Source organism: Pyxicephalus adspersus, chromosome 5 (genome assembly GCF_032062135.1).
Source record: "Pyxicephalus adspersus chromosome 5, UCB_Pads_2.0, whole genome shotgun sequence".
Lineage (NCBI taxonomy): Eukaryota > Metazoa > Chordata > Amphibia > Anura > Pyxicephalidae > Pyxicephalus > Pyxicephalus adspersus.
This window is the reverse complement of record NC_092862.1, coordinates 928,792-939,609: the sequence shown is the minus strand read 5'-3', so window position 1 is coordinate 939,609 and position 10,818 is coordinate 928,792. Positions and strand designations below refer to the sequence as shown.

The window sequence follows — 10,818 nt, the reverse complement described above, 5'->3', positions numbered from 1 at the left end:
GTAATGAATTCTTTCACTGAAACCTGCTGTGCCCATTATGAGGGGCCCCACCTTCCCCATGGTGAGTTTTGGGGTCTGTACCCCTGCTGTGCCCATTACGAGGGGCCCCACCATCCCTGTGCTGGGTTCCTGGGTCTGTACCACTATTGTGCCCATTACGAGGGGCCCCCACCATCCCCCTATGCTGAGTTCTGGGGTCTGTACCCCTGCTGTGCCCATTATTCTCTTTCCTTGGGGTGCGATCCCCAGGGACCACACCCGGAACCCGTCACATGACTTCCCACCTTCATGGCCGCTCTCAGTACCTACAGCACAGAAGCCGGTCAGGAGCCCCCACAATAAGTTTTCGGTAAACCCCAGAAGGGCACAGATTTGTCCCGGGGTGACACCACAGATTTGGAGTTTTTCTTTAATGCCCGGCCATGACTTTCCCTGCCCGTTGGGTGCTGAGCCAGCGTTTGGCGGCGCTGACAATCTTCTGCTCATTTGTGTTGGGCTGTCAGTGCGCGTTATTCTCCGGGGCTCTCAGCGCTCTGCGTCGGGCCCCGTGATGAGTTGTCTGGCTGATTGGTATGGACACCATGTACACAGATGGAATCACCGGCACCGCCGGAACTTCACATGGCGTCCTTGCAGCATCCGCCGACTCAGCACTTCCAGGCCGACCCTCATTACTTCTCATCGCCTTCTTCCTCCTCCGGGTTTAACCTCTTTGCAGCCACAAAGGCGAAGGACGGACGGCCGGTCAGCTGACCCCAACCAGGACCGGGTTCAGAGATTTCCCCAAAAATGTCCCTGGGGGGCCGCCTACAAATAAAAACCAAACTTCCATGAATCCATCCGTCCATCCAGTAGGGCGGGGCAGGGGGGTAAAGCTGACTCTGGGCGTGGTGTTCTGTATCTCTAAGCAGGGCCCAGGGAGGCACTGACCACGCCCACGAGGATCCCTTTCTATGCTGGGTGTGGTCAGAGTAAAAAAAAAAAACACAGGCGATGGGGGAGGGGATAGAAGAGTAAAATATATAATAGGCGACTTCTATATAAAACCTAATTATATGCAAATCTGTCATCTTTACCACACAAGTGTCTATATAAGCTCAGTGATTGGTCAGTGTGACACCTCCAGGTCACAGAGATCACATGACTCCTTCTGCCATCTGCGTCCCCCTCCATAAGGACGGCACCATCTTCGTTCAGGCATCATACAGAGTCACCATCTACTTCTTGGAACGGCTTCAATACCAGCTCTGGAAACCGATTAGTCCTAATGCTCCGTAGCTGGGACAGCAGGATCACCCTTTGGGGTAAATTCCTGTTTCTGGCAATGATGCCACTTAGAAATCTCAGTGTGGTGGAGAAAATGAATTTACCCCCAGAGCTGCCATCGCCGAGTAACCAGCAGTGGAAACTGATTAGTCCTAATGCTCCATGGCGGTGTCTGTGGGGTGCGAACTGCGTTAGTCAGGTAATAGCCCCGCCCACCTTGCTAAAAGCCTGACTTTATCCTTATATGGTCATGCTACCTGCTCTTTGCCTGGTGACAGGTCCTCTTCTATGTCCCCAGGTGGGTTCAGTGTGGCCCTGCCAAGTGTTTGCTGCACCTTGAGGATCCCTGGGGCCCCCCTGAGAGTCTTTTTGTCATTGTTGTCACTCCCAATTATTTGCTAATTACCTGCATGACGCCAACGTTTAATAATCAGAATAATAAAAGCCGGTTGGCCGACCTCGCGGATCTGCTGACATCGGGGAATCTGCCCGGGGGGGGGGGGATTGGTGAGGTCAGGTACTGATGATGGGGATTTGCCCCCTATTGGTGAGGTCAGGTACTGATGATGGGGATTTGCCCCCTATTGGTGAGGTCAGGTACTGATGGTGCGGATTTGCCCCTATTGGTGAGGTCAGGTACCGATGTTGGATAAGAAGACCTGGCTCGACATTCCAACTCACCCCAAAGGTGTTCAGTAGGGTTGAGGTGCGGGCTCTGTGCAGGACACTCAAGTTCCTAAACACCAAACTGGTGACCCCATGTCTTTATGGAGGGGGCTTTGTACCCCAGGGTGCAGTCATGGGGGGGCAGAAAAAGTTCTTCACCAAACTGTGACCACAAGGCTGGAAGAGCACAATTGTCTGCAATGTCTTTGTATGATGGGGGATTACCAGGACCCACTGGGGACACCGGAACCCCATCATTGGAGGGGGTTCACATTATTTTGGCCAACTTCTCTGGTCTGACATCATTTTGCTCTGACTGGGGCCTTTAATTTACCAACAACCAATTTTATTATATCACCCACCTAGGCAGTGGCGGGGTTGATTGGTTTGTTCACGCACTTGGCTCCGGTTTGGGGTTCCTCTTTAGTGGATGTGCCTGTGTCCCAGGGCAGTGATTTGCCACACAGCCGCACACAGGTTGCGGGCATGGCCTGGCACAGCGCTTGGCGCGGCGTATTATACAGCGATCTCTGCGCTGAGACTTCGGCTTCCCAGCGGCTTCTGTAAAATTGATGACCAAGCATATGTTGGCAGTGAAACAATGTTACTTCAGCTATAAACTACACCAGCAGGAGGGGGCATGGGGACCAATCAGTGCCAGTGCCACCCGCACACCAACACTGCCATCTACTGCACCGCCACAGAACTGCAGCTGGGCGCTCCGATTAACCCATTCAGGGCCGGCTGTGCAGATCCAATCAGAGGAATCATTTACTTATTTTTTGATTGAAAAGAAAAACAATTTGCTGTGACAACTTCATACAGAAAACATTACTGCTCACCTGATTGTGTGCCGGAGATGCCAGAACATTGCTGAGCCCTGACAGAGGATAAAAGAAGAGTTGCAGCATCTGCGGCCATGTCCAGGCACCACTGCAGAGTGCGGTCTCTGTCTTATATAAAGCAGCACAAACAATGAGAGTGACAACGTAGGAGCATCATTGGGAAGACTGGCAACATATGTTGTCACCCTAGAACAGGAAGTGTCTGAACAAAGATGTTTATGGCAGGATTAGTAATTATTTGATTCAAAGCAGCAGATATTAAATATAAAATAGAAAGCTCTGTTTATAGTAAAGTTATATGAGATTTTAGTGATTGGGGCCACATTTGTCATCACAATCAGTCTAATAACAACATAGCAATATAAACTCACAGAAAGAGAATCCAGCTATAGACAGCATTTTGTGCATAAACCCAGCCACGTGCAGGGGATGCCTACAATTCAACTTCAAGCTCAGATAACCCCATCAGTTCTTTGTCTCCCTTGCGGGATGAGTGCAGTTGGAAAAGTAAATCTCTTGCTCCCCCTACTGGACATTCCAGGTTTTGTTTCTCCCTGAATCAGGGACAATATATTGAAGCTGGGAGCAGTGCTTGGGGGGTCGGGGGGGGGGAATTGACAGGGGAATAGTTTATAAATAGAGTCCAAAGTGTGACGAAGCAAAAAGTATTTTCTTTCCTTTACCAATAGGACTGTGTGTGGAAATTTAGAGATAAAAGGTGACAGTGATATCTGTGCAATAAATCATTATATTCCTACAACACATGGGCAGAGGACCTATAACACCCCCAGGTCATGCTGCTTTCTCCCCCCGGGACCCCCCATGCACAGAGCACTCACTATCTGTCCCATCAATGCACAGGGCCCACTTACTGTACATCATTGGAATACATTACCGCACTGCATAACTGCACATTAACATTCCTTGCATTAAGGAAGTCCATTAAAAAGGAAAGGGCTGCCAACCCCAACATATAAAAATAAAATCCACATCACCCTTGTAATCATCACACTCCTGTGCTAGCTATAACCCAGGTACACAGGCTTTGTATGCTGGGAGCTATTCGCAATGAATGGCACGGCAAGGTGGTGATACATTTGGGTAACGCATGCTTTACCATAATTCACCGGTTTATATTCACTCGGTGTTTAGGAAGACGGGGGTTATTGCATTTAGATTTTTCTCCACCCATATCTATGGACCCCCCTGGACTTTTCCATTCTCACTATTCTATGTTTGATATTCCCTGACCCCTTCTGCTGAATCCGGCCCTCCCCGCGCTGCATGGTCGTCACTTCCTAATTCAGTAATGTTTTAGTGGTATTTTTATTGTCCTATCAGGCTATGTTTGTACTGCCCAGTAGATGATGTTGGCGCTATACAAGAAGTCTTGTAGTCCAAAGTTTACTTTGGCTACAAAAGATGATCCAGTCTCCAAAATTTAGGCTACATACATCAGATGATTCTCGGGGCCGATATCTGACGTGTGTGAAGTGCTCATTGTTCATGGATTCGTCCTGGCGGATCCACAAACAACGAACGATCGTAATAAAAGTGAAGGGGAGAGAGCACAGCGGGGTGCTGCTCTGTCATCCCCCCCCCAATATAGCAGAATGGTGCTGTATGTACAGAACTTGTTCATGAAAGATCTTTTCCAACAATTATTGGACGTGTGTATCCAGCCTTGGTCTGTACAGGATTGGACATATATATAATAATAATAATAATATATTCCGAGCTGCCAGACAAATCACTGAAGGAGCAATCACCGGATCCTCAGTGACAGACACCGGGCCCCGGGCACATACACCTTATATATATACGATTATAAAATAATGAGACTCATATAACTCATTGTCCTGATGAAGAATGAAACCATTTCCCACATTTCTGCCGTCTTTTCCTTTCTCTCAGCTTTGTCTTCCTTATAATAATGTTGGGGCCCCGGTGTGTCTTCTGGAACCCATTCTGCCAAAATGCTGCACTGAGTTTTATTTTGAAGTCGGGGGGGGGTCTGCATGGAGTATTGATATGAAGTCAGGGGTCTGCACTATGTGTTGATATGATTGGTCTCGCTTATGTCTGCCTTTATTCCAACTCATCGCAAGAAACACATAGGTCACATTTTTGTTTTATTTGTTTCCTACACACAAAATATTCTTTAACTCTCACAGGTCCTCTTTAATTATAGAAAGAATTATAAATTATCTTTTACATTTATATACAGAGAAAATGGACGCCGACAGATTGCTCATCCTTTTAGATAGGTTAGAGTCAATCATTCCAAGGGCCCCACTGTCACTCGGGGGCTATGCCAACTACGTTGTTTCAGTGCTACAGGTTAAACTTATGGGGGTGTCTGTGTCTGCCCCTGCCAGTAGAGGGTGCTGTCAGTCAATACATGGACTCGCTGTTCTGCACAGCACTGAATGGCAGCTGCACAGCGCTGAGGTTTGGGCTCCGCTTGCTGGGATTACTCTTCCTGCTCCACAGGAGTAAAGTGCTGCAACGCTTACTGACACCCGGAGCCTTCCTGCCGTTCTCTTTATTTCTTTTCAGAATTTCACCAGACGTCAGCATGGAGGATTTCTTCTCCACAGCCTGAAAAGACGTTTGGAAAAATGACAAAATCAGAAACTAAAACAATAAAACATAGAAAAAAACATCATCAGAACTCATAAATCAGCCATTGTACGATGGCTCAGTGGGCAGCACTCCGGCCTTTGCAGCGCTGGGGCCCAGGTTGGAATCTCAGCCAGGTGTAGGTTACCTCCATGTACTCCGGTTTCATCTCAAATCCCAAAAAACATGCAGTTAGGTAATTGGCTTCCCCCCAAATTGTCCTTAGACTGTTATAGACATTAGATTGTGAGCTCCTGTGAGGGACAGCTAGTCACATGACTTTGTACAGCGCTGCGTAATATGTAGGCGCTCTATAAATACTGGATAATAATAATTGTAACCGGATATAAAAATATGAAGTTTTATTGATAAAACCAATTGTACAGCTATACAGAACAATAACAATTCCATTTGTGTGAACAAATCACGTACAAGCACAGAATATTATTTCTTTATATAAAGTGATTCAGCCACACCCCGGGCTCATATTGTGTACCCGACGCATTTCACAGATAACGGATCGACTTCTTCAGGAGCATCAGACAAAACAAAAATCACAATGGGGTCTAAGAGAAGACAAAATACTTACTAATGCACTCAAAACAAAATATATCACAAATAGTTGTAGCATATAAAACATTATATTCAAAATGAGTGATCTATGACCCCCTCCCCCAAACACAGCCTAACAGCAAGGGAGGGGGGGCAGGGTGGTGGTTAATTGATTGGAGGTTTCAAATTGCTGGGGTCAAAAACTAAATATGTTTCAATATTAACCCCTCTGGTGATCATATTCACCCTGCTCAGAATATAAAGTGAATAATCTCCAAGGATTTGGTAAAACTTTGCAAGGAATCCACTTCTCCATATATTGATCTCTATTAGCTCCTAAATCTATAAGAGAATTGTAATTATCTCTGATGGGAAATATATTTCTAACATTGGGAAACCTCAACTCTGAGACCAGAAGGGGTCGCATTGCTATTTCATAAATGTCTGCAAATACTGAATCTGGCGATAGGCTATAGATTTTCTTTTCAAAACATTTTTGTAATTTATATTGCGCTCTATTGATTTCCGAGTCTTTATGTGTCATGTTATGGGTTATGTTATGTACAAGAGGTTTAAAATTCCTAAAACCCTTCCCAGGCACTACCATGACTTACACCGCCCCCCCCCAAAAAAAAAATTGTTTGCATGCCAATTAAAGTGCTCAAAACTAAAAATCAAAAAGGAGAGAGGGGGGAGAGGAAGGAACAATATTTTACAGAGCACAGAAACAAAAGGGGGAGAGGAAGGGCAGAAAGAGAAGAAACAGTAGATGGGAACCGAGAAAGCAGAGAGTAGAAAGAGGTGAAAGAGCGGGAGAGAATGAGTGAATAAGCAAAGAGCAGAAAAGGAGATAAAAGCCGTGCAGGGGTGGCGATGAGCGTTGATCTGATGCAGAAGACAATCTAGGTAAGTGGCAGTGTCTGCGTTCATACCGTATTCTGAGTGTCGGCGCTCTGGAAGGTGACGATCTCAATGTCGGCTCCTTCATCCCCCGTATTTTTCAGTAAGGTCACCACCTCCGAATGTTTGGACCACCTGCAGTCCTCGCTGTTCACAGAGACGATGTACGCTCCCTCCTTCACACCGGCACGCTGAGACACGCACAGGGGGAAAACATTTATTACTAGGGAAGCATGGTGGCTCAGTGGTTAGCACTCCGGCCTTTAAACGCTGGGTCCCAGGTTTAGATCTCAGCCAGGACTATCTGCATGGAGTTTGCAGTTTCTCCCTTTGTTTGTGTGGGTTTCCTCCAGGTACTCCGGTTTCCTCCCACATTCCAAAAACATGCAGGTAGGTTATTTGGCCTTGGCTGACTATGGTAGGGACATTAGATTGTGAGCTCCTTTGAGGGGCAGCTAGTCACACGACTATGGACTTTGTACAGCGCTGTGTAATATGTCAGCGCTATATAAATACTGTGTAATAATAACTACACAAGGCAGAAATACAGAGATCTAGCGCTCCAGGTAAGGAATAAAACACAACCATGTGTTATGCAGTGAGAGGTCATTAAATACATAATAATATATAATAATTAAATGGTGCCGATTGGCGGGCAGTGTAGAGATTGTCACTTATGACGCCTCCATCATGAATCTCCCCGTCCTTTACATTGTTTGCAGCTGCAGAAAACATTTCCAGATTTATCATGGATGGAATATTGTGATTGCTATTCTTATATAAGTTACTGCTATTAGGATGCAGCTGCTTAATAGATCTCTTCTAAGATTTGTACTACTTTAGTTAAATCTCTGTTTTAATTGCATTTAATCTCTCTCATTTAGGTCATTAACGTTTAGACCAGATTTAGCAGAGTCAGTATATACCACATTTTTAGTAAATTGTTTAAATTTTAAATTTAGTAAACCCCTTTAGTCTTTGTATTTATGTAGTATTTCCATTTTTTGTAACATAACTGTATCAGACAATTACAATGTTGAAAAATGGAACACTGCTCCCTTCAGGCTAAAGTGGCATCTGCAGAATGAATTTTGACACTAAAGTCTTTAATCCGTGTGGATGTGATCACAATCAAACAACTGGTTTCTGGTTGTTAGGAGGAATCTATACCATCAATGACAGCTTAGGTTAATAATTAGAATCTGTGAAGTGGTTAAATGTATCCCCAGTGCAGGGAATTCTGAAGGTAGTGTTAGTATAGAAATTGCAGGGGCTAAATATTGCTAACTTTGCACTTCCCATTACCCCAATGGGGTCACCGGCAATTCTCTTCACTGTTACGGCCCTGATAAAGTAGATCAGGGAGATCAGATTGCACACCCTGCAGATCGGCTCACACCTCTTTACTCTAAAGCTAATGCAATGTTTAATGTTCATGTGACATGAGAGCCACAAATGGAGTTTATAATATACGAATCTTCCCCATAGATTTATATATCTGGATATTTATCAGCATTGTCTGTGTGCAGTGATACGTACATCAGCGCAGCCACCGGGAACTACACCAGCAATCAGCACTGGAGAATCTCCTCTCAGGGTGAATCCGAATCCACCGTCATCCCGCTCCAGGTGAATCTTCTGCGCCGGCCGCCATTTGTGCTTTGCTGAGAAGACGGAGAGAGGACCCTGCGGGAGGGGGGAGAGAGTGTTACCCTGTGTGATCACATGACCTTGCTCGGAGACCCCAATCACCAAAGACCCCAAAGGTGCCGGCTGCAGAACTATGGATATAGCAGACAGCTTATAGGACCCCCCCCCCCATCGCTGCATGTTGGTGGAGGGGCACCGGGGGTATCAGGAATTGGTGGAGCGGCACTGGGCAGTCTTACTTGGACACTAATCATCTTTAATTTTACTATACACTGAAATATTTTGATGCAACTTTGTAAAAGATTTCATCCGTGACTCCAACGAGGAGATTTACTCTCATTTCCTGTCTCGGGAACAAGCCAGTACAAGGGTGAATATTTGTAACAGGAATATAAAATAAAATTGTCACAAGGTTCTCACTTTCCTTTACTAAGGAATATTGTTCGTGTGTGTGATGCTGCTAAATCCCCTCATTTCCTGTCTGGTAAAATGTTGTCCCCAGGACAGGAAGTGAGGAAAATTACCAAACCAAGTCTCAAATATTAGAATAAAGCAAACAAAAAATAAGCAATAACTTGGTGGTATAAATTCTATGAATCAAACCCTAAATCTCCAGGTATTGTCCCCTGCAAGACACAGGAGGGGACGGAATATACCTCAGCGGGGACTCGGGCTTCCAAATCCTCCCCCATCCCCCATTGTGAGGAGCAATCTATGGAGCTGCCCGGGCTGCTTTATAATATGAGGAGCCTCAGAGGTGCGCTGGGTGTACAATAGAAGGGGAGAGGGGAATAGGATAAAATAAGAGATATGGGGCCCCGATATTTATTACAGAACCCCAGAGATGACAACGCATTCCATGGCTCCCTCTTATTGGAGCTCCATTTGCAGCTATAGTTGAATTCGGAGTGCTTTAAGGCATTGGAAAAATAAATTAATTCTTAACGATGATAATTCAGTAACCGCTGCACCTCCCAAATCTCAGGGTATGATCAGTCAGCTCCTTCTAGGGATGTCATGGCCGCTTATAATCATTAGGAGTTCAACTACATCAGTAATGCTATATTATTATTATTATTAATATTATACAGGGTTTATATAGCGCCAACATATTACACAGCGCTGTACATTAAATAAGGGTTGGAAATGACAGATAAATACAGTGACACGGGAGGAGGGGAGGACCCTGCCCGGAAGAGCTTACAATCTAAAAGGAAGGGGAAGTATCATACTATAGGAGGGGGATATGTTATGGTGAAAAGTAACGAAGGTTAGAAAACAGAAGACGGGTAGGTGAGGGGGAAGCATTGGGTTATAAATGAGCAGGAAGTAGGAGCAAACCGAATAGGACGAGGAGACCATTCCAGAGAGTCGGGGCAGCTCTAGAAAAGTCTTGGAGCCGTGCGTGTGATGAGGTTATGAGTGAGGAAGTCATCAGTAGGTGATTGGAGGAACGAAGAGAACACTGGGGGGGATTTCTCTATCAGGGCAGAAAGGTAAGTGGGACAAGAGCTGTGGAGGGATTTGAAGGCAAAGCACAAAGTCAACCACCACTTCCAGTCTTTCCACTTACCAGTCTATGGAAGATGTCCGTTACTTTCACCTTGGAGAAGATGGGATTTTTGATCTCTGGCTTCTGCTGGGTCTTTGCTACAAAACAGAGGAGATGATGGCTGTTATATGAAGCTTGTTGTGTGATGTGTGGGGTAAAGTGCAGATAAAAGTTATTCCATCCTAATATAGCGTAAGATATGGGGGGCAGAGGACTCTGTATAGCTTATAGTAGAACTGGGATCTAGCTGGCTTCATAAGACAGAGGAGTCAGAGAAGAGAAGAGCGGGTCCCAGTTCAGAAACCGATATCCTCAGGGTATCCGCCAGATAATCCTCCATCTCCCAACTCTGCAATTACCTGAGAATGTCGGATAAAAAAAGCTGGACAATCAAGCAGAAGAAGAAGAGAACTACAAGAAGACAAACTTCATACCGCTAGAATGTAGATCTAATCTCACAGAGGAGATTCTTTATGACCCCCTACATGCAGCAATGATTTCTATGTCTGGCATACCGGAGAGGACCCACAGAATGCTGAGCTGTCACTCCTCATAGCTGCAACTTGGCCCTTTACTGATTGATAATACCAACGACTGAGAAGCTGCCCCCCAACGTCCTACAAAACCAAATGTTCTTCTGTACATTCAGAACAATACTCTGATAAAAGCCAAGATAGTGTAATATCTGGGAAGGGCAAGTAGGCACCACTACCTACTGCCAAATACCCCCCCCTACACACGTGTCTACAGAGGAGCTGACACTCT

At 45.5% G+C, this 10,818-nt stretch overlaps 1 protein-coding gene across 1 annotated transcript in view; it reads right to left on the bottom strand.

The window, feature by feature from the left end:
• Positions 1-4,896: 4,896 nt before the first annotated feature.
• The window catches only part of LOC140330413 (rhophilin-1-like), a gene marked incomplete at its 5' end in the record, with an annotated part of 9,133 nt that continues 3,211 nt past the window's right edge, over positions 4,897-10,818 (bottom strand). The window contains 4 exon segments of the mRNA XM_072410531.1: positions 4,897-5,378; positions 6,884-7,042; positions 8,391-8,537; positions 10,075-10,151. Of these exon segments, the coding sequence (XP_072266632.1) occupies positions 5,172-5,378; positions 6,884-7,042; positions 8,391-8,537; positions 10,075-10,151 (590 nt within the window).